This window comes from Rhamphochromis longiceps, linkage group LG14 (genome assembly GCF_057381845.1).
Source record: "Rhamphochromis longiceps isolate RC_006_pf linkage group LG14, R_longiceps_female_GT1.1, whole genome shotgun sequence".
NCBI classification, from domain to species: domain Eukaryota; kingdom Metazoa; phylum Chordata; class Actinopteri; order Cichliformes; family Cichlidae; genus Rhamphochromis; species Rhamphochromis longiceps.
This window is the reverse complement of record NC_140570.1, coordinates 5,166,006-5,189,692: the sequence shown is the minus strand read 5'-3', so window position 1 is coordinate 5,189,692 and position 23,687 is coordinate 5,166,006. Positions and strand designations below refer to the sequence as shown.

The window sequence follows — 23,687 nt, the reverse complement described above, 5'->3', positions numbered from 1 at the left end:
GTCCTAGCACTGAACCCTGTGGACCTTAATAATTAACCTTAGTGTGTGAAGAGGGGTAGGGCTGTGCGATATGACCAAAATCTCATCGTCCCGATATAAGACCTCTATCGTCCCGATAACGATATAAATCACAAAAATTTAACATTTTCTGTAAATTCTGTGAATCTCGGGCAGCTCGACTTGCGGGAAGTGTTTCCAGCTGGGTGTCGTGTACCTGGAGTCAAGTATTTTAACCGATGCATGAAATTATGCATGTTTAGACACATGTTGTAACGGCCGCCGTTTTTGTTGTATTTATTACACGGCGTGCTGCAGGGAAAAGCCTGTTCTAACGTTTGAGTCTAAGGTCTATTTTTTAGCACCTGACGGCTCTTCTTTGCTTCTCATCCGTAAATACTCTGCATACTCTTTCGTGTGATTCAGTTTATTTTGAAAAGTCTCAACAGGATCTTGAGCTTTATTGTGAAAGGTTTATGTGGAAAATAAACAAGCTGACACGCGATGGTTTTACCGTCGTTGTTGCTAACGACAGCGCATAAAAACAGGCGCTTGTCCGTCCGTAGTGTGGCTATATTAAATATAAGAGAAAGAGAAATGAATATAGCCACTACAGTGACCATCAAAACGATGAAAAAATATTGCCGTAAACAGTTTATTTTGCGACACCACGAAACAAACGATAGCATAAAATGAAACGATAGATTTTTTATATCGTCATCCGATATATATCGTTATATCGAACAGCCCTAAAGAGGGGTCCCTATTTAAATGAACAAGGTGAAGTCTATTAAATAGTTATGATTCAAATCACTGCAACACAGTATCTTTCATTCCTATAGCATGCTCTAATCACTGTAATTAAATACTACAGTCAACAGTGCAATGATCCACTAAGGCCGAGCAGAACATACACAGTCCCAATCAAAGGTTTCAAACCACTTGAAAAATGCCAGAAAGTCATATTTTGCATGGTTGGAACCAAGAAGAGCTCCAACATCCAACAAGAAGAAATGAGAGTGAGAAAACGTTTTTTTGAACATGCAAGTTATTGAAAACAATGCTTAAACTGAAACGGGCTTTTTTACAGCCGATCAAAAAGGAACATTTCTCCAAGCGGCGAACACGAAGGGTGTCTACTGTCTGGAACTGTTGTCCATTTTTGTAAACTTCCCTTGCCATCCATCCCCAAAGGTTCTCAATTGGATTTAGATCAGGGGAACACGCAGGATGGTCCAAAAGAGTGATGGTATTCTCCTGCAAGAAGTTCCTTGTCCTGCAGGCATTGTGTACTGTAGCGTTGTCATGTTGAAAATCCCAGTTGTTACCACACAGACGAGGGCCCTCAGTCATGAGGGATGCTCTCTGCAACATCTGGACATAGCCAGTGGCCATTCGCCCCCCCTGCACCTCCTGAAGCTCCATTGTTCCACTGAAGGAAAAAGCACCCCAGGCCATTATGGCGCCTCCTCCACTGTGGTGCACAGAAAACATCTCAGGTGGGATCTGCTTGTCATGCCAGTAACGTTGGAAACCACCAGGACCATCAAGGTTAAATTTTTTCACATCAGAGGATAAAACTTTCTTTCACCTTTCCGTGTTTAGTGCTCTCTTTCAGTCTCTGGCATTTAACGAGACAAGACCATTTAAGATCTTTAATGTTTTTGAAGCCATTCGGTCTAAGATGCCGTCTGATGATTATGAGGCTGCAGTCGGCACCAGTAATGGCCTTAATTTGGGTCGAGGATTGTCCAGTGTCTTGACAAACAGCCAATTGGATCCTCCAGCTCAGTGCTGGTAAGGGTTTCTTGGGTCTTCCACTTGACCTTTTTGTTCCTATAACCATCAGGATCATTTAAGAAATTCCAAATGACTGTCTGACTGCGTCCCGCCTCAGCAGCAATGGCACGCTGCGAGAGACCCTGCTTATGCAGTTCAAAAACCCGACCACGGTCCAAAAGGGAATGTTTTTTTGCCTTTGCCATCGTGACTACCTGACAGAAGATGACAATGAATTCACATTTTTGCATAGAGTTTGCCTCTTAAAGGCATGTGGTCCTAAATTTTTAATCAGTTATAAAACAGCCTGTTTCAATTTAAGCATTGTTTTCGATAAATTGCATGCTCCAAAAAATGTTTTGTCTCACTCCCATTTCTTCTTGTTGCATATTGAAGCTCTACTTGGAACCTTGTTAAGATCCAACCATGCAAAATATGATTTTTTTTCAAGTGGTCTTAAACTTTTAATCAGGACTGTATATACTGAGGAGAGTGGGACAGCAGGTGGAGCAGAAGTAACAATATTATTAATGGTGTCAAATAACGCCATAGGATTACCTGTTCTATTTGTAACCAAGTGTGAGAAACAGTCAGCCCGTGCATCTCTAACTGAACTGTTGAAAGAAAAGATGAAAAGATCCTTTTGCTGAAGGGGATGAATACAAACTGAATTTTCCTTCACTAGTGCTCACCTTTTCCACAAGAACACTTTAAGAGGCGTATGGTGTTTATCTAATTTATCCAAGGTGACAACTTGGAAACAGGAGCTAATCATCTATGTGAATGTTAATATTTCCATCTGTAAGCAATCCTAAACGGCTTAATAGTGGAGAATAATAAATCACTAAACTTCTTTAAAAACAAGCCATTTGGGTTAGGTTGACGTCCACCTGCACAATAAAACAGATTCTTATTCCCGACTCCTGCATGCACCAAGGAGGGCAATGCTGCGGATGCCAAATAAGGATTCAGGCACAAAATATCAAAACAAGAGGATGAGGTATCTTGACCCATCAGATAGCATGGATAAAGGTGTTCATAAACTAAGGCAGACAGCATGCTGGAATCCAGGATAAAACCCGAGTTAAGGTAGCTGCTCTGTACTGTGTTAGCAAATGGCATTAAAGAAGATAACAGTGGAGGAATTATACCCTTAAGTTTAGTTACAGCGCTATCGGCTGTATTTAAAAGTATTCCCAACTGCTGTGTGATCCATTATTGTAAATTTTATTGTTGTTAGGAAATGATCGAAGGGTTTTCAATGAATACTTTTAAGTGTTCGGTTTCCATGCCATATCTCAGAACTAGATGGAGAGTGTGGTTAACGTTGTTGTGGGTTCTTTTACATTTTGAGAGAAGCTAATTGAGTCTAATAATAGATTAAATGCTGTGTTGAGGCTGTCAAAATCATCCACAACAATTATTTTATTTGAACTGAGCACTAAGTCAGATAACAAGTCTGATAAACCTCTGAGTAAGGGCCAAGGGGACAATAGAGAAACAACAAATAAAACTGGTTTGTTATTTTACCAGTTGGGTTGTAACTTTATTTGCTTAATTTACTATCTTCAGCGCTTCTTTTTGTTCTACAGGCATCAAGTACATGAGAAGGAGGAATTCAAAGCCTTAAAGACCCTCAACATTTTCTACCAGGCAGGAACCTCAAAGATTGGAAATCCAGTGTTCTACTATGTCGCCCGCAGGTAGGACTTGGCTTTACTTATTTCTCAATTTAGTAAACTGACAAAATAATAGATAAGAGTGCATTTGTTGTTAGAGACTTTGGTTCATTTTAAATTGCTGTCAAGCAAACCTTGCATTTAAAATTTCCTTTGCCAAAAATGAAATGTGGAGGTTTCAAATTAGTCAGGACAGAGCTATTCTGTAAAGATATATTGTATCTGTCAGAATGTGTGCTGGCAAGTTGGATGAATTATTTCTAGATTAGCCACTAACCACACATCCTGTGTATGGTGTTAGTGTGTGATGTTTCCTGGATACCAGTATGCACCTATCAACAGTAGTTGAGACAGTATCTGCTTCAAACAGATTGGTTTTTGGTTTTTAAAAATAGGACCCTGTTGTGTCAGTTCTGTCTACGATTGGTGCCTGAGCATGCAATGTAAAAACCATTTTGTATCTGCTTATTTGAGTGTCCCAAAGCATTCACAGTATTGACATCCCAATCTTTATTATTATTGAGTGTGCCAGTACAATAGTACTGAGGCATTGTCTAAGGAGCTTGGGAAAAAAGGTTCTGGACTTCTCTAAGTAATTCTTGAAGACGTTTCACCTCTCATCCTAGAAGCTTATTCAGTTCTAAGTGCAATTGTTGGAGAGTCTCAGTATTGAGGCATTTCCGAAAGTTGATTCAGTTCATCTGGACGTAGCACTTTCAGTGGGAGAAATGTTTCGTCATTCATCCAAGTGACTTCTTCAGTCTCAGCTGACTGCAGGTTTCCCCACCCTTATGAACATACATTTGCATGATGAATGAAACTAGCACCACTGGCGAACAATGGGCTGACAGGTCAGTTTCTTGATCATTAATATGCAAATTGTCATGACCATTGATCAGCAACCACCTATCAAAGGCCATTGGTCAACTGCTATTGATCACTGAGGAATGACCATTGATCAATGGTTATGAGTACCATTCAGAGAGAGTGGGAAGTGGCTGCAGTTCTTCTAAGATTTTGAGATTTTCATCAGTAATGGCGGACATTTAAAAGTTGATGTGCAGCATAAACCTTACCAAGCCTTCCTAATTTTTTGGAATCTCCTTATCTTGGATGATTGAGCATGCATCAAGAAATACTGTATATTATTTGTCTGATTTATTATTCTGATTATTATTATTTAGTGTGCCAATGCAATAGCATCCAAGAATTATTATTATTATTATTTTATGGTTGGATATTATTATTATTTGTCAGATTTATTATTCTAGTTATTATGAGTGTTTATTTTTGTCTTTCTAAGTGTCTAACTTTGCAATAACATACAATAATATACAGTATGGTTAACAACACATTAATTTTACAATATCCAACAACTTTATTAGATGGTAAATGGCCTGTATTTATATAGCGCTTTACTAGTCCCTAAGGACCCCAAAGCGCTTTACATATCCAGTCATCCACCCATTCACACACACATTCACACACTGGTGATGGCAAGCTACATTGTAGCCACAGCCACCCTGGGGCGCACTGACAGAGGCGAGATGCAGCTGTTTTCACTTTACAGGAACAAGAGTAATATGGGTACCACAAACAGATGTCTCAATTTAAAAATCTCTGCCACATTATTATATACGCTTGTTTTCACACTACAGCAAGAACCTATGTGTAATGATATTACAGTCATTTTACATACAGTCGAAGGACATATGCACATATCAAAAACACATCAATTTTAAAATGTCTGCCACTTTTTTTTAGTAAATCTGTTTTCACTGAGTGAAGTGATTTCCAACTTTTTAGTGCCACCAGCAGCAAAGAAATACCTGACCGTTCTCTCAAAGCAAATGCTTTGATTTTTCTCTGAGCTACTTGTTATTGATCTGCATACACTGCATGTAGCTCTCTTCACGACAACACAGACACAGGTCGGTTCTTTGAAACGGGCGTTTATTACTTGGTGAAGCTGAGGAGAGAAGGCCCATCACCAGTACGCCGATACGCCATTACGCCAATACGCCAATACGCCATTACGCCAATACGCCAATACGCCGTGAGAACTGGTCACGAGCGAACAGTACAAACAATTAGCAACTTTACAGTACACATATTAAGTCCAAACACAAATAAAAAACATTTCTCAAATGACAAATACCTCGTTGGCTGCTTGTCCTGAAAAGAGGTCCTTAAGTCCTTGTATTGCCCTTTCTTTTAGTAAACTTTTAGCTTAAATCGCTTCATGAGAGACATCTGCTCCCTCGCAGTCCATGAAAAGTCTCGTGTGCTCTCGTTAAGGGTATTCTCACGAGACACTAGCTCTCACCTTACACATGTACATTTCAAATAAAGACATTTCAACGCAAACTATATATATTCATGAAATTATGTAACTTAACATTTTAACAGTATTTACACTCCCACCAAAATCACTCATTGACTTAAAATGAGAGATTTTCCTCAGTGAAAATTATAAGGAAGTGATGTGTGAGTGTACATTTAAGTGTAGGTCATTTAGCTTTACGTGTGTTTTAGGTGGCCTCAAGTAATGTAACTACTTTGTGAACAGGCCTCTCAAGGAAAACTGATTTAGTGATTGGTTTTCCCTTATCAAAAGTAGTGTCACTGAGCAGAAGCTTTAGCTTTCGCACCTTGCCATCTGCGCTGGGCAGGGCTTCCACAACCCTTGCAAGCTTCCACTGGTTTCTTGGTGCACTGTCATCCTTTAATATTACAATGTCATCTGGTTGCAAGTTTCGTGACAGCTTCTGCCATTTCTGTCGTTGTTGGAGGTTTAGCAGGTATTCTCGTTTCCATCGTTGCCAAAATTCATTGGCCAAAAACTGCACTCTTCTCCACCTTTTGTGCAGATAGAGATCTTCTTTGCAGAATTGTCCAGGGGGTGGCAGAATTACAGATGATTTCATGGTTAGAATGTGGTTGGGAGTGAGGGGTTCCGGACCAGTAGGATCGTGAAGATGCTCGACACTTAGTGGCCTGCTGTTGATTATGGTCATTGTTTCATACAGAAACGTTCTTAGAGTTGTGGTGTCAAGTCTGCTGGCGGACTTGTCGAGCATAGCTATCAGGATGCTTCGGATTGTTCGAATCTGGCGTTCCCAAACTCCTCCCATATGACTAGCTGATGGGACATTCAGCACAAATTCACAACCAAGCGCCCTTGTACGGTCTTGATCCATTCCTTCAAGCAATTCAGAAAGCTCCTTTCTAGCACCAACAAAGTTTGTGCCTCTATCACATCTTAGCTGGCGCACGGGTCCTCGAATAGCTATGAATGATCGAAGTGCATTCATGAATGCGTCTGTTGTCAAATCGTCAAGGGTTTCTATGTGAACTGCTCTAGAACATAGGCAGGTGAATAACAATCCGTATCGTTTCAACTCTCTCCTTCCTTCCTTCACAATAAAGGGGCCAAAACAATCAAGCCCACAATAAGTAAAGGGGGGAGATGTCTCAATTCTCTCACCTGGTAGATTTGCCATTTGTTGAACCTCAGTTGTTCTTCTGTATCATCTACATTTTACACACTTGTAAATGTGTGAGGAGACCACACTTCCACATCCTAGGACCCATATTCCGCTTGCGCGCAACTCGTTCATGGTCATGCCCCTTCCTTGATGGTGTATAAGCTCATGATGATGTTTGACCAGCAGAGCTGACACATGAGATTTTTTCGGAAGAATCGCAGGATGCTTTACATCATGGTGTAAGGCTGACTGAGACAGCCGTCCTCCCACCCTAAGAACATTGGTTTCGTCCAGGAAAGCATTCAGCTGGCGTAGCCTGTTGTGCCTGCTCAAAGTGTGTTCCTTCTTGCCTCTTATTTTCTTTATGTCTTCAGCGAAAGCGTCTTCTTGTACGAGTTTGATGATGAAGATCTCTGCTTCTCTTCGTTCTTCAAGATTAGTCGACTCATTAGTTCTCGACTGAAATCCCTTAAACTCTCTGACAAATCTCTTGAGCCTGGCAATGGCTCTCACCACTCTGGACCAGTCAGAAAATTTAGTTAAACGGTTTACCATTGGATTCTGTTCTCTTGCTTTAACTGCATGAACATGTGCTCTCCGAAGTTCAGGATCAGTAGCCTCAACTTCTCCCACCATTCCCACTTCATGTGGGAGATTTTGCTGCCAAAGGAAGTTGGGTCCTTTCAGCCAGCTAGATTCTTTCATTTGAACTGCAGTCAATCCTCTTGAGGCTCCATCAGCTGGGTTGTTTTCAAAGTTGACATGTCGCCATTGTTCAGGTTTTGTGCTAGATCTTATTCGCTGGATGCGGTTGGCCACGAATGTTTGGAACCTTTTAGCATCATTGTTCACATAGCCAAGGACCACCTTTGAGTCAGTCCAGTAATACTCTTGCACATTTTCAATCTCCAGCTCGCCTCTAATGATATCACCAATGCGGACTGAGGTCACAGCTGAAGATAACTCAAGCCTTGGGATGGTTGTTAGTTTGGTAGGGGCTACTCTTGCTTTCCCCAAGACAAGTGAACAACTTATCTGTCCTGTTTCACTCACCGCTCTAAGGTATGAGCATGCACCATACCCTTTGAAGCTTGCATCAGAAAAGTTGTGAAGCTCATATAGTGAGACTTCACCAAAGTTTGATGGAAGGTAGCTTCTTGGAATCTTTAGAACTGCCAAATGAGGCAGATCTTTGAGCCATGACTCCCATTGTGGCTGGATGTGCTCGGGGAGAGGTTCGTCCCAGCTTACCTTGTCTCTACACAGTGTTTGAAGAATCTGTTTGCCGATAAGTAGGAATGGAGCCACGAAACCTAGTGGATCATAGACTGAGGCAACAGTTGAGAGAACGCCTCTCCTTGTCAGTGGGTTTTCTTTTACCACCACCCTGAACTGAAATTCATCCGCCTCAACACACCACTGAACTCCAAGTGCTCGCTCGATATGAAGTTCTCCTAGAGCCATGTTTAGATCTTTGGTCTGAACACATTCTTGTGGTGGAATTGTTGCAATCACACTCTCATCGTTGGATACAAACTTATGTAGCCGTAGATTTCCTGTTTTGCACAGAGCTCTTGATTCCTTTACCAGGCGTATAGCTTCAGCAGTCGACCTTACACTTGTCAGGCCATCATCTACATAGAAGCTTCTTTGGATGAACTTAATGGCTTCTTTGCTGAACTTGCCTTGGCCTTGTGAAGCTAGGTATTTCAGTCCAAAGTTGGAGCAACCGGGGGATGAAGCTGCCCCAAAGAGGTGTACCTTCATCCTGTACACTGAGGGTTCAGAATCCAAATCACCTCCATCCCACCAGAGGAACCTGAGATAATCTTGATGTTCCCTTGCAACGTGGAACTGGTGAAACATTTTTTCGATGTCGCACATTATGGCTATAGGACCCTTTCTAAATCGACACAACACACCAACTAATGTGTTAGTCAGGTCTGGACCTGTCAAGAGATGGTCATTTAGAGAGGTTTCTTGGTAGCGTGCCGAACAATCGAAAACCACACGGATCTTCCCGGGCTTGTGGGGATGGTAGACACCATGGTGCGGTATGTACCATGCTGGCTGGTTGTCTAATTCAGACTGTGGCACCTTCTCAGCATCTCTTCTACTTATGATTTCATTCATGAAATTGACATAGTCCGTGTAATATTGTTCATTTCTCCTCAGTCGACGCTCTAATGAGCTGAGCCTGTGAACTGCACACTGTTTATTGTCTGGAAGATTAGGTTTGTCTGTCTTGAAAGGAAGCGGAAGTTCATAGTGGCCATCTTCCTTCTGTCTTATTCCAGCTTTCACTTTAGACAGAAAGAGGAGGTCCTCCTGAGAAACTGGATTATCATCTGTTGAGTGATCTGTGAAATCTGATTCAAAAGTCTTAATTATGTCAAGTGGGTTGATCTCTTTGACTTGAGTCCTGCACGCAAAGTGCACTTCCTTCTTTAGCTGAACTGATGGATGCACAGTTGGTGTCACTTGTCGTACTATGATTCTATGACTGAATCCTATTGGATCGCTGTTGTCGCTTGCTGAATGTGAGCAACCAACAATGCTCCAGCCCAGATCAGTCCGCTGCGCATATGGATGATTTTCGTCACCAGACAGGATCTCTCTTGGGAGGAGGGCTCGTTGACAGTTGTAGCCTATAAGAAGGCCTACTTCGCAATTCAACTGTGGTGGAATCTTTTCTGACAGTTGCTCTAGATGTGGCCATTTTAGAGCTGTTTCAGAGGTAGGAATGTGCAGCCTGTTTACTGGAATAAATTCTCTTGTGAAAACAGGTGGTAGTGGAATCCTTTTCTCTGAGTTGTATCCTCTCACTTGTAGACCTGTCATTTTCTGACATGGAATAACTGTCGACTTGGCAGACATTGTGGACAGTCGCAGACTGACATTCTCTCTGTTTGTGTTCAGGCCTTGAGCTACTTCATCTAGTATGAAGGTGGTATCACTCTGTGTGTCTAAGAGTGCATAAACTAGCAGTTCTTGATCTGGCTGCTTAATAGATGACACCCAGACTGGCAAGATAGAAGATGTTCGTGTGCTTAGACCCTCTTGAATAACTCTGTTGGAAGTGGCTGTTGCGGTCCTTTCTGTGGTGTCTGCCTTGTCCTTTGAAATTTCACTTGCATTTAGGTGGATTGGCCTTTGACGTTCCTTGAACTTATCGTCATGCAAACATGTTGGGTGTCTCTTTTGGCATTTCTCACACGTGCTTTTGTTATCACATTTTCTTGAGTGATGACCGGTCTTCAAACATCCAAAGCAAAGCTTCTCTGTGTGTACAAACTTAACACGATCCTGAACTGTCTTTTCTGTGAAACTTCGGCATTTGTCTAGGATGTGTCCTGTCCTTTTGCAGAAAACACATGATGTAATACTGCTCTGTGTTGTAGTTGTGGTCAGAGTCTTTGCTTGAACTATTTGGCTTCGTAGATGCCTTGGTTTCTCGCTTTCAACACTCTTAAGTGCTTGTATTGAGGAAATTGGATCGCAAGCAAGATCTGCTTCCTTTGATAGGAAGTCAACAAACACCTTGAATGGTGGGTACTCAGCTTTCACTTGTCTGACTTCCATCACTTTGCGATTCCAGCTGGAAACCAACCAATCTGGCAATTTCAGCAGAATCCTCTGACTCTCAACGCAGTCATTCAAGACCTCCAGCATCTTGACATGAGACATGGCAGCCTCACAGCTCTTGAGAAAGTCTGCAAATTCTCTTAGCTCGCAAGCATCCTTAGAACCTATCTTTGGCCATGCATGCAGCTTGTCTCTGAGTGACTTCCCAATTAGGAATGGGTCTCCGAAACGTTTCTCTAAAAGCTTCCAGGCTGAGTCATATGCTGCTTCTGTGCCCAATAGAAGAAATCCTTCCACGGCCTTCTTTGCTGTGCCACCTAAGTACTTTCTTAGGTAATACAGTTTTTCATTCTTTGGGATGTTCTTCCTTTCTATTAATGTTTCAAAGGACAGTTGCCAGTCTTTGAACTTCAAGGGATCTCCTGTAAACACCCCAGGCTCTGGTGTTGGGAGCCGGTTTGCACTCATAGCTTCTACTAGTGCATTGACCAGATCTAAGCTATTCTGCTCTTGAGGCCTCAACACTGAGGCTGGAGGAGACTGAGGTAGCTGTTGTGGACAAGGAGCTTGACTTGTGACTGCTAGGGATTGAGGAATAAATGGGGGACTTGATGCATTGAGAGAATGGGTTGTGACTGGAAGTACTGTGGAGTCAGCGACTCTAAGCTCTGGCAGTACTTCACTACCATACAACAAATCAGTTGCTTCTATGTTTTCTTCAGCTTCATCATAGACCCTCACTCGAGCTCTAGCAGCATTTAGCTTCTTTACTTCTTCTAGGCGTGCAAGTTTTCTACGTTTATCTTGGATTGCTTGCTGTCTGGCTAGGTTCTCAGCCTCTAACATTTGAAGTTCTGTTTCTTCCCTTTCTTGCTCCTCCAACACTGCCAAGACTTCCTGAGTTGCAGCAGCTTCAGCTACAGCCTCTATTCTTTTGACAGAGTGGCTGCTAGAGTGGGTAGAACTACATCCTTGACGAGACAGTGGTCTAGAAACAGAACCTGTTGAGCCTAGAACAGATCCAGCATCAGGCCAAGACTCTTCATCTTTATCTGCTTCATGACCTTTAAGCTGTCTCTCTGCTCTTTGAATAATAAATTCTGAGAATGACATGCATGTATCAACCCTGCGCCGCAGGTCTGGTTCAGGGGTTTGCGCTTGACGCAGCTCCTCATAAACCACCTTTACATCAGAACAGGTGCTTTTGATGTTCTCAATAAGCTCAGTTAACTCATCCTTAGAAGCATCACCACTTAATAACTCTTTGCCTATTCGTGCATGACACCTCCACTTCTCATAGATGATTTTGTATTTGCGTTGAATGTGCTTCAGTCTCTCATCTTGGTATGCTCTTCCCCTTTCTGTTAGGGTACGCGCCCTCTCACTTCTTCGAAGCCCCTCTAGTTCTGCTGCAGATTCAGTGACAGTAGCTTCAGCTTGAGCGGATTGTTCAGCATCTTTATGGCAGGTCTCTCTGCTTATGTTAGACATGTTGAGATTATAGCAGTGTGATTGTGCAGCTATTAAACTTCAACTAGATTTCTTCTGGACTATGTGTAAGTGAAAGTTGCAATAAACTTAATTTGAATTAAGGTTCATAAATGTATGTATGAGTCTTCCAACACACTGTTGACTTCAATACTGAACTTAAGTTTCAAACAGACAAGAACAACAAAAATCACCTTATCACAAATATACAATAACAGTGTAAATGTACTTAGAAATACCTTAAATCCTTATCATTTACATTACTAAAGGTTTTCAAGTTTTCACATCAGTATAGTACCCCTTTAAAATTCACATAAGGTGCCCTTTAAACTCAGCAAATTTTGTATAACTCAAAATTACTCATAACCTGTGAGCTTGTTAAATATTTACTTGTTTGTTCTATAAACCTTGTGATGTACAACAACTATAAATGCAAACACATTGGATTAATCTCTACATTAAGCAAGCAAGAATAACAGATGAGTCCCTTAGTTGCAATTTTCACATTTAACCACTTCTCACACCACCTTAACTTCACTTTTGTGGTAGAGCTTCTCCTGATCTTAAACGTGAAAATTAGCGCTTTAACTCAGTCTAACCACCGTTGCTTGTTAATGCTGTGCCGATATGCGTTATGCACTCTGCTTATCTGACGTGATGCACCGGATCCGCGTCGTTTCGTCATCCGCGGCGATCCTGTCCTCTCCTACCCGTGTTGAGCAGGCGAGTTCTCACTGTAGCTCTCTTCACGACAACACAGACACAGGTCGGTTCTTTGAAACGGGCGTTTATTACTTGGGCCTTCTCTCCTCAGCTTCACCATCACCAGTACGCCGATACGCCATTACGCCAATACGCCGTGAGAACTGGTCACGAGCGAACAGTACAAACAATTAGCAACTTTACAGTACACATATTAAGTCCAAACACAAATAAAAAACATTTCTCAAATGACAAATACCTCGTTGGCTGCTTGTCCTGAAAAGAGGTCCTTAAGTCCTTGTATTGCCCTTTCTTTTAGTAAACTTTTAGCTTAAATCGCTTCATGAGAGACATCTGCTCCCTCGCAGTCCATGAAAAGTCTCGTGTGCTCTCGTTAAGGGTATTCTCACGAGACACTAGCTCTCACCTTACACATGTACATTTCAAATAAAGACATTTCAACGCAAACTATATATATTCATGAAATTATGTAACTTAACATTTTAACAGCATTTACACTGCAATAGAACAAAAATGTTTTTCTGGTGAAAAACAATCGTGATAAACATGTCCGTTGAATTGTTTTGGTGGTACAATCAGTGCACTTTAATTCCAATTTCACAACTTTGTAGTGAGCTGTGTAGAATACTATTTAGCTTAAACTGTACACTATGCTGATAATCATGGTGTTTCACTGGAATCCACTGGAATCGCTGGATTCTTTTTTGGATTGCCCCCTAAACCTAATACCTGGTTGACTGCAGTAGAGTGTTTGAAATAACTGGCAATGAGTCTTTGAATTCTGGCCAACTCATCTTTGCAGAATTGTTGTAATTCAACCACATTGGAGCTTTTTAAGGTCATGCCACAGAATCTTGATCGATTCAATTCTGTTTTTTTTTTTTTAATGTTTTATATAGCGCCAAATCACAACAACAGTCGCCTCAAGGCGCTCAGATTGGATTTAGGTCAGCACTTTGACTAGGCCACTCCAAAGTCTTCATTTTGTTTTTTTAAGCCATTCAGAGGTGGACTTCCTGGTGTGTTTTGGATCATTGTCCTGCTGCAGAACCCAAGTGCACTTCAGCTTGAGGTCACAAACAGATGATCGGACATTCTTCCTCAGGATGTGTTGGTAGAAAGCAAGATTCGTGGTGCCATATAACACAGCAAGTCTTCCATGTGCTAAGGCAGCAAAATAGCCCCAGACCATCACACTACCACCACCCTATTTTAATGTTGGCATGATGATCCTTTTCTGAAATTCTGTGTTAGTTTTACACCAGATGTAATGGGACTCAAACCTTCCAAAGGTACAACTTTTGTCTTTGTCAGTATAGAGAATACAGTCATCAACATGTTTTCTGGTAAAACTGTGATGACCTTCTATGTTCCTTTTGCACAGCAATGGTTTTCATCTTGGAGCTCTGCCATGAAGGCCATTTTTGCCCAATTTGTCATGAACATTGATGTTAGCCCTGCAGTTCTTTGGATGTTGTGCTGGCGTGTTTTGTGACCTCTTGGATGAGTCCTCGCTTCGTTCTTAAGGTTATTTTGGTCAGCAATTCACTCCTTGGAAGGTTCACCACTGTTCTATGTTTTTGCCTTTTGTGGATAATGGTGCTCACTGGAGTCCCACAGCTCTAGAAATGGCTTTATAATCATTTCCAGACTGAGGGACCTCAATTACTTTGTTTCTCATTTGTTCCTGGGTTTCCTTGGCTCGTGACATGATGTATGGCTTTTGAGGATCTTTTTGGTCTACTCCACTTTGTCAGGCAGGTCCTATTTAAATTTCTTGATTGAAGTGTATCAGTAATCAAGGCTAGGTGTGACTAGAGAAACTGAACCCAGCTTTCCAAAGTTAATTTATGTTATAATGGGGCAGGGGAGGGATCACCTTTGCACACAGGGCCATCTATGTTTGGATTTGTTTCCCCCGAATAATAAACACCTTCATTTAGAAACGGCAGTTTCCATTTTTATAAGCCATTTTTTACAAACCGCTTCTCTCAAAGACATGACAGACACAGGGGTGCTCACACCCTTGCTCATTTGAATATCATTTGTTGATTGGTTGGAATCTCCTCTCTGTCTTTGTGTAATAACACCCAGGGATGGGATTAATGAAGGATTTAGGAATTTCGATTCCATTATTGATATCACTTATTTTTTTGATTCCTTATCGGTTGTCACTGGCAGATTAATTGCATGCTGTGGGTCAAATGTTTGTGCATGTTTGTTGGGGTATTTTCCCTCTTTGTTGTGATCAGTGTTGAGTCGTTATTTTAAAAAGTCAGTGTTACACATACAGAACACTTTTTTCAAAGTAATGCAGTAAGTTACTTAATTACTCCTCTGAAAAAGTAATTTGTTATACTACTTGTTACATCACATGGTGGAGAGTCCCAGATTTTGAGCCCTGGTGGGAGTTAGAGTTGTTGAGCACTGTTGATCATGTGCTTCATCGCATGAGCCAAAGTGTGAAAAAGGGTGTGGATCATTATCATCAGAGGTTTTGGGTAAAAACCATTGTGAGACCTTGCCTCACCCTATCATGTGACTTATTGAGATCAACTGACACAAGACGTGAGTGGGCGTTAAAGCATCTGGGAAGGGATCTCAAAACTGGATTATAAGTGGCAGACCAGTTGGTGTGATAAGCAACCCCCTCTGTTCAAGGATGGTCGTTCACAGTGGACATAGATGGCTTCTTTCACTCCTCTTTCAAACCATCTGTCCTCTTTGTCCACAATGTGAACATTGGCATTCTGGACATTGAGAAGAATGGACACCTCAACATTGAAGTTTACCAGAAGCCCACACACAGCCTGGTACCTACTCTTTGACTCCAACCACCCTCTGGAACTAGAAGTGATCCAGCAATATTGGTCAGAAAATGTTCCCTCTAAGGCAGAAGGGAAAGAAAAGGAACACACACATGTAAAGAAAGCTCTTAAAACATGTTTTTATCCCAACATGGGCTTTAATCAAATCAGCAAAGATGCACAGTAAACAAGGTCAGACACCAAATAGGGAGAAACAGAATGACAAACAGAACAAAAATGTCATCCCTTATGTAGCCAGTTTATCAAAGAAACTGACGCACACTCTGACAAAAACTGGTTTGTCCCAAAGACAAACTAAACAACAGACCTCTACATTCGACAAACCCAACAGCCACTTCATAAATGTATGGCACAACATAGAAGAGCCACCTCGACCGGACAAGACTCAAATGTACATCTGCATCTAAAGGATAAAGGTCACTCTTTTGAGGATGCCAATGTAAACCGTTTTTGGTAGCTATTCGTCACATAGTTTTTGCAACATTCTCAACAAATTTTTCCAATTCATTTGAATGGAAAAACCTCTGAAAAAGAGCACCAAGCCAGGCCACTTTGGAGCCCTCCTGCTCAGCCATACTTTATCGCAGAAACATCATCCAAACTTTATACGGGTCACAAGGTTGTCCATCACATTTTACACACAGTACAAACATGAAAGTTAGGTATTTTGTACTTGAGAAGTTGTTGCTGCTCACAATTAAATAATGCTTGCGATACAACTTGTAGGTTTCTCTTGGTAAAGTGTTGTTTGAGACTCAAATTCCTGTTTGCGTTCCTCTTTCAGTTTCACAAGTGGAATTTGCAGTCCTGCAAATGTCTTCATTCGCATACATTTTTCAGTCTGGCACAGGGGTGAAGAGGGGTTTTCACCCACCCAAGACACACTCCCATGCAGTCCTCCCATGCAGATGTGACTGCTGAAAGTTGATTGGTTGACCAGTAGCCTGGAATAGAGAAGGAAGCAATAGCGATAGTCGAGTTCACTCGGAACAGAAGAACTGGGGGGAAAAAAACTTCAGAAATTAAAAAATACAGCATGAAACGCACAGTTGCCGTAGTGCACACTTTTCACTATGTTTAACACTCGATCTCACTTGAGCTCTTTATATGTTATAGCTTCACTCTCCTTTGCGGCTGGCTGACTCACCAACAGCAACAACATGAGCAAAACTGTCTCACAGATTGGCTCACATGCTTTAAACACTGCTTCCGTCTGACAACAGACTCTCTGCAGGCAGTTGGGCAGTCCCCATAGTGGAACAGGAGGAGAACATGCTCACGTGTGTGTATTACACACTGTCCTATTGCTAGTCTTTAACTGGTAAATTGGAAAGCATTTTGTATTTAGAACAGCACTGTTCTAAATGCCTTGGTAGGACCAAAACAGCACAATAGCATTGATTAGGAATCAACTAATAAATGAACCCAGCAGCATGTGTTCAAGCAATAACCTAGATGTTTACCTCTGACATTTTTCTTTGTGTACAGGATTTTAAGAGATATTGTCATGATGATAACAACAGTTGCAACAGTTTTTATACGGCAAATGAAAATGGAACTGCTACATACAGGAAATTACTTATAGATTTAGTGTCCACAAGATTCTAATAACTGTTACACTATGTGTATTGTAGTTTAGATGGTGGTGAGTGCAGTTGTCATGACTATAACAGACAGAATGACTGTTTGTTGAGTTTTGATGTCCAGTTTGCAGCCTTCATTATATAAACGAGTTAGTTTAGGCTTATTGGTTAAAGACCTTGGATGTTCTGTTGTGCTTGTGTGTGAAGAAAAACTATCCATACTTGTTGAAGATGTCCAGATGTGATCCCCAGATTCATTCATACCTGCTTTGCCCTGATACATTCCACTGTCAACAAGTGGAGACTTCGCCTGATAGTTAGGTGTGTTCTCTACAGTCCTTGGGGGCAATTGAACATCCTGCCCTTCACTTCTGTTGTTAACCCAGAGTGGTGGCTCCGTAAACCGAGCTGAGTGCCTTTCCCTTCCGGTTACTGGTAAATGGGATTGCCCACAGATGGGTCTTGTATAACAGGGGCACCCCAAAATGGTTGCACGGGTTTTCTCTGACCATCTAAGGAGCTTTGTTATGTGTTCTTCTTCTTCACAAGCCCAGGGGTTATCCCCAAGAGTAATAATCTCCAGTCCTATTAGGTCATCAAAGATTCCCTCAGACAGCCAGGTGAAGCGGTTAGCATGCAAATAAAACTGGGCCAGTCGGGGCAGTCGATCCAACGATCCGGGCAGGATCTGCAACAGATAGTTATGTGACAAGTCAATGATCTCCAGATTGTGTGGCATGTTTGTGGGCACTGTCCAAAACCTGTTATGACTGAGGTTAAGAGACTGTAGACTCAACAGTGTGTTATTGATAAAGACCACTCTCTCTAGCTCATTATCTGATAGATCCAGTACTTTCAGGTTCCAGTGGTAGGCTGTGTCATTTTTGTCTAGAGAGCGTAGATGGTTCCCTGCTGCTCGAATGTCCCACAGAGACCGTGGCAGGGCAGGGGGGAGACTCTCCAGGCGGTTGTAGGACAGATCCAGGGTGCGCAGATGGGCATAGTGGCTGAGCTGGTTGTCCACACCGTGCAAGCTGCCAAAAGAATGTCATATTTAATCGTCATATTTATCACCATCATAATTGTAATAGAATGATAATATTGCTAATTGGATTGATGAATAATCAAATGGCTAAAAAAGCTAAAGCATGAATGTTTGCTAGTGTAAAAACACTCTGAGTGCTTAGAAGGATTAGAGAAGCGCTTAATAAATATCAGTTGATACCATATAGCATGATTATAAGCACAGAAGTACGACAGGAGTCTGAATATTGGGATCTTGTAAAAGCCTTGATCATCTGGAGTTAAAAAAAACTACTCATACTGTGTTCATATTGAACACCTTTAAGACAAAGGAAATGATAGTAGATTACCAAAGATACAGGCCTCCTTTCCAGCCTGTGAAAGTTTGTGGCTTGGACATAGAGATGGTAACAAAATATAAATATCTAGGTTTACACCTATACAACAAACTAAACTGGTCCTGAATACAGGAGCCATCTCTCTCTTTTTTTTTTTTTAAGGAAACCAAGATCTCTTGAAATCTGCAGTAAATTGCTGCAGATGTTCTTTCAGTCTGTGGCACTAACTGTTCTATGCTGCACACTTCTACTGGGAAGCCAGTGTCAGAAACAAGGATGCATGAAGACTGGACCTACTAGTGTAAGCTGTAATTGCTGTAATTTGAGCCATACGGGGGGAGATGGTGGAAAGATGCATACTAAATCCATTAGAAGCCATTCTGAATAATTTTGATCACCCACTTTACAAAATCTTTATGGAACAAAAAAACGGATATCAGTTTTTTTCATTTCATATAAGTAGCAGATGAGTGATGTCAGATATATGAGCTCAATCAACAATCAAGTTATTCTTATTCTGTTATGAACAGTTGCTATTAGTTCCAAGTTCATTTTTAGAAGTTCCTTAAAGGCTTTTAAAGACTTGTGAGTGTGTATGTAAAAATCTATTATTATTAATTTACAAGTTCAGGACGCTTATCTGGGACAGCTATATATTTTAACAGTCAGATCCTCTAGTTAAGTAAATTTCTGCTTAACCATATGCTACTTATTCTGTTACCTGTTACATGTACATGTATCTAAAAGTGAGTCATGTAATATAATGTCTAAAAGTGGAGCATTTGAGAGGTGCAGGAGCTTACCTGTTAAAAGAAAGGTTGAGAAAGCGAATGTTATGCTGCAGACCAGGCGGTAACTTGGTCAGGCCTCGTGAAGAGCAGTCCACAACACGATGGCCTCCACTGCAGGAGCAGGCAGCGGGGCAGATGGACAGCACCCAGCCTCCCAGCAGCCCACACAGCAGCAAGAGGAGTAGGTAGAGCACAGATGCAGAGCATACAGGCATGCTTAGAGCTCTAGAAGTGAGACAAGTTTTTAAAGTAGTAGGTTAGATATCAAGCTGGCTAGTTCTAGCACATGAAATTTCGTAATATTTAAACTTTAAATGAATACTTCCATTGTTTCAAATATTCTATATTTCTCTGTAAGAATCTGACGGAAATGTCAGATTATTTACTGAAATTAGATTTTTTTTGCTGACGTAGTCCAGATATCTTTGGCAAGTGTACTGACAGAATATATTTTAAGTGAATTTTTTTAAAAATGCAGTTACTATAGCTCAGGAGGTAGGGCAGGATGTCTACTAATCTGAAGGTGGGTGGTTTGATCCCTGCTCCCGTCTGCGTGCCACATATACATAACTCCAAGTTGCTCTTCTATGCATCCACTGGACTATGAACAGGTATAACCGTTAGAAAGCAAGAGCTGTTGTAGGAAAAGCATACAATGCTTTTATTATTGTGTGAATGAGGCAAGTTGTATAAAGCGCTTTGACTACTCAGGTACGGTAGAAAAGCAATATATGAGAACCAGTCCATGTAACTTTATGTACTTCTGATGTGATAGGAAGTAGGTATACATGAATCAAGTTGATCTAACAGTATTATTTTTTGTATGCTTGTGACAGGGCTGGGCTGCAGTCGCATCCCATGTTTATGGAGAACACGGTGCTTAATCACCATCAGTCTTTTGTTGATTGTGTGTAGGTATTTCAGTTAGAAAATCTTTTGGGGGGGGGGGGGTCGAATGCATTATATGTCAAAAGGCAAGTGAATAATTGTCCTAAAAGATTTTAACTTGAGTATTGACCAAAATAATCATGAATATGATTGTGATGCAATACTTGAGCTAATGCCCGAATGTAGCAACAGCATCTACAGTGCATATGATACAATAATATAGCAGAATGACACCAAGTTTCACTGTAGCTCAGAGGTGTTTGAAGGTTGTAATCATAGATCATTGTACATAGCTCATTAGAGAAGATCCATATTAACTGTATACTATATTAGTCACAGTTCTATGTGACAAAACTATAAATACAAATATCAATAGAAACCATAATTTCATTAAAAATATTAAAAACACAAACCTAAAGTGCATTTTTACTGAGTGACCCTCCATCATATATTGGATTCCTAAATGTGACTCTTTGGTCTTGTCTTTGAGAACTTTTAACTGTGGCCCACCAGTTAACATTTTCAGCATTTTGGCATTTTATCTTCAAATTGAGTCCTTAGCAGCCTTTAATCTTGCCTTCAGAGATCAATTTTAATGTCTTGTCAATTCAGACTGCTCTTCTGACCAAAACAGTCATTGAGCTAAGTCAGTAACATTATTGCTATGTAATATCATTGATGGTGTTTAAGAAAATTAGTTACTAACAAATAGCATTAAATGTAAGTGAATGACTGCAGAAATGGCACGTGCATTGTGAATTCACCACTTAAACTCATCAGACTCTCTTCTCAGTACTGTTGCCATACTGAAGTAGGGTGGTTTTAAGTAGCAACCAGCTTGAAGATGTGCCAGTAGGACATGCGCTCAGAATGCTGCAGTGACATTCAGTTCATTCAAGCCAATAAACTGTGTTTCCACAACTGCAGTTCATATTCTGATCTAAAGACTACTCGATCACAAGCACTGAATATGATAAATATATTCTGGAAATTTCTTCAAGGTGTCGCTTTATGTGCTTGATGATAGCAGGTGCCACTGCTATGACTGTGCTTTACGTTGCTAGCTTCTATATTTAAGTACTATAATGTGACTTTGTCAATGCCTCCATGGAATAGTAAAAGAAAAAAATCTGCATAGCGACAGAGCACAGACTAGCTTTATCATGAGCCAGCACTACATTACATTAATTTACTGCAGCCATCATGTGCATGTGGATCTCCCCGTTTAAAATCACTCACCTTATGCTTTCTAGTGTCTGTTTATCATCTTTCCTTTTTTCTTCTCGTTTCCTCCTCAAGCTCTTGTTGTGTCCTTTCTTTGTGCTTCTCTTTGCTGCTCAAGACTCTCAGATTCCTGTTTCTGGTTGTTGTGTGGCAGTATACAATACTACCTTCTGTCGCTGGTGCTGTGTCCTGTTTACTGCTCTGCAGGCTCCTGATGCAGCTGGAGCTCCAGGTTAGGAGGAGAGAGAATTGCAGCAGCAAGCCAAGCCTACTGCTGATGAAGCAAGCAATAACTCGACGTGTGTGTGTGTTTGTGTGTGCATATATATACCGTGTCACGGTTCGATATTTTTTCAATACAAAAAAATGTTCATGCCTTTTTAATTTGTCATTTATTAAAATTAGAAATATATATTTTAACTCAAAAGTACAGTTTTTAAATTTAATGTTGCTGAAACAACAAAGTAATAAAAAAATAAATCTAATCTATCTGATCGAGGAATCGCTCATCTTTGGAAAAGAGAGTTTATTACAGAGAAATGGCTCTTTCCAAAATAAAAGCTATACTATACGCTTCTTCTGGGCTATATTCTCAGCAGCATATTAAACATATCAGGTCCCCATAAGGAGAATCCTGTGCTAACGGCTGTCTAAATGACTCGGGTAAAGTTTGTAGCATGCATGCTTGTTGTTTTTGTCTGTTTCCACTTGTCTTTGCACTAGGATGATGTCGGCGTAAATGTGCAGTCATATTCGTTGTGTTCCCACTAGTGCTGTCAGCGTTAATCTCGTTAAAATGACATTAATGCCATAACGCGGCAAATCTCCGTTAACGAGTTACCGGGGATCGCCCCGTGCGTGGGGCTGGACGGCGTCAGCACGTTAACAAGCTAACTGCGCTAACGCACTAGTTCCCACCAATTGAGCATTGTGTGGCACATCCGACATACTGTTTTACTTTAGTCCATGACGCGCTTACCTTCAGGGTCATACGTCACATGAAAACCAAAATAGTTCCAAACGCCAGATCTGAATGAGGGTGAGGGAGGTTCAATTTCGGGTAGCGTTGAGGCAGTTGCCATGTTGCAACGAGCTTAGCTTCTGTCTTGCTAGCTTGCGCTGCGCTCAGTGGCTCTGCACTCGACAGTGCAGCCTAGGCGGAGTAGTCGAACGCAGATCCACTGAGCTGTCAACACAGACAGCATCGTCAGAAGAAAAGTTGATAAAATTTTGTACTGTTCGATACATATGCGTACCGAACCGAAAGCACTGTATCGAACGGTTCAATATCGATACGAATATCGTTGCACCCCTAATATATATATATATATATATATATATATATATATATATATATATATTAGTGCTGTCAATAGATTAAAAAAAATTAACTAACTAATCTCACAATTTTCTGTTATTAATTGCGATTAATCTCAATTACTTTATTAATAGCCTGGCTCCAATTACATTTTTTTATTCTTTATATTTTAAGTAATTATCGTTGTTCACCGAAGTCCAGTGGTCTCCGGTGAGAGCGACATTCCTTACTTGCACAAGCTTGCTGGACTGCTGAGCCCTCTGGTCCCCATACAAAGTGTGCAGTCTCGACACAATGATTCCTCTCGAGGGCAGATTGTAACACTCATCTCCTGATGCAGCACGAATGACTTCTCTCAGTCCATCATCTTCTACTATGCTAACTGGTCGGCAGTTTTTAGCTATCCAAACAACCAAGGAATTGGTTACCTTTTCTCTCACATTTTTTGTTATTCGTCCACAAGCACCATACTCCTGAAGCGTAGACTGGCGAGGTCCCGTAGAGGTGGATTCAGTTGGGTGTTTTGCTCTCAGGTGATACGCCAGTGATGAACTGCTTCTGTGGTACTTGAATTCAGCGTTGCAAATTGTGCATCTTACTCTCGTTTTGTCCAACAAGCCATCAGGCAACTTCTTAAAGAGAAACTTTCCACCCAAAAGTCCGCCCTCGTCCATGCTTGCGTGTGTTAGCTAGATAGTAGCATGGTGTCACTTCTTCTTCTTCTTCTAATCATTTCTGTCAGGCCAAACGCCAGCATAGCACACTGTTGCCCCCTCCTCCAGAGGTGCTCATGAATTTAAAGGTCTTAGATTACAGGAAATTAATAAAAGAACAAAATCAGCGTTAAATTTTTTTAATGCATTAAACATTTCGCGTTGATCTTAACAATTAACGCGATAATTTTGACAGCACTAATATATATATTTATTTATTTATTTATTTATTAGGGGTGCAA

At 41.0% G+C, this 23,687-nt stretch overlaps 2 protein-coding genes across 5 annotated transcripts in view; one reads left to right on the top strand and one right to left on the bottom strand.

Annotated features, from left to right (window-relative positions):
• The window catches only part of nf1a (neurofibromin 1a), a 134,757-nt gene that overhangs the window by 75,300 nt on the left and 35,770 nt on the right, over window positions 1-23,687 (top strand). For all 4 annotated transcript variants that reach the window (XM_085380819.1, XM_085380818.1, XM_085380820.1 and 1 more), the window contains one exon: window positions 3,369-3,479. In XM_085380819.1, the coding sequence (XP_085236945.1) occupies window positions 3,369-3,479 (111 nt within the window). The remainder of the gene's footprint in view (window positions 1-3,368; window positions 3,480-23,687) is intronic.
• On the bottom strand, window positions 17,203-19,526 carry LOC146653457 (oligodendrocyte-myelin glycoprotein-like). Its single transcript, XM_085379942.1, has 2 exons — window positions 19,315-19,526; window positions 17,203-18,184 (listed from the first exon to the last, which is right to left on the bottom strand). The coding sequence occupies exons 1-2, from the start codon at window positions 19,515-19,517 to the stop codon at window positions 17,203-17,205; spliced, it is 1,185 nt and encodes a 394-aa protein (XP_085236068.1). The 5' UTR covers window positions 19,518-19,526.

Coding starts and splice junctions, on each gene's coding strand:
- LOC146653457 (XM_085379942.1), bottom strand. CDS start 19,517: ATGCCTGTATGCTCTGCATCTGTGCTCTACCTACTCCTCTTGCTGCTG. Junction 18,185..19,314: donor CTCAACCTTTCTTTTAACAG/GTAAGCTCCTGC, acceptor TTCTTTTGGCAG/CTTGCACGGTGTGGACAACC.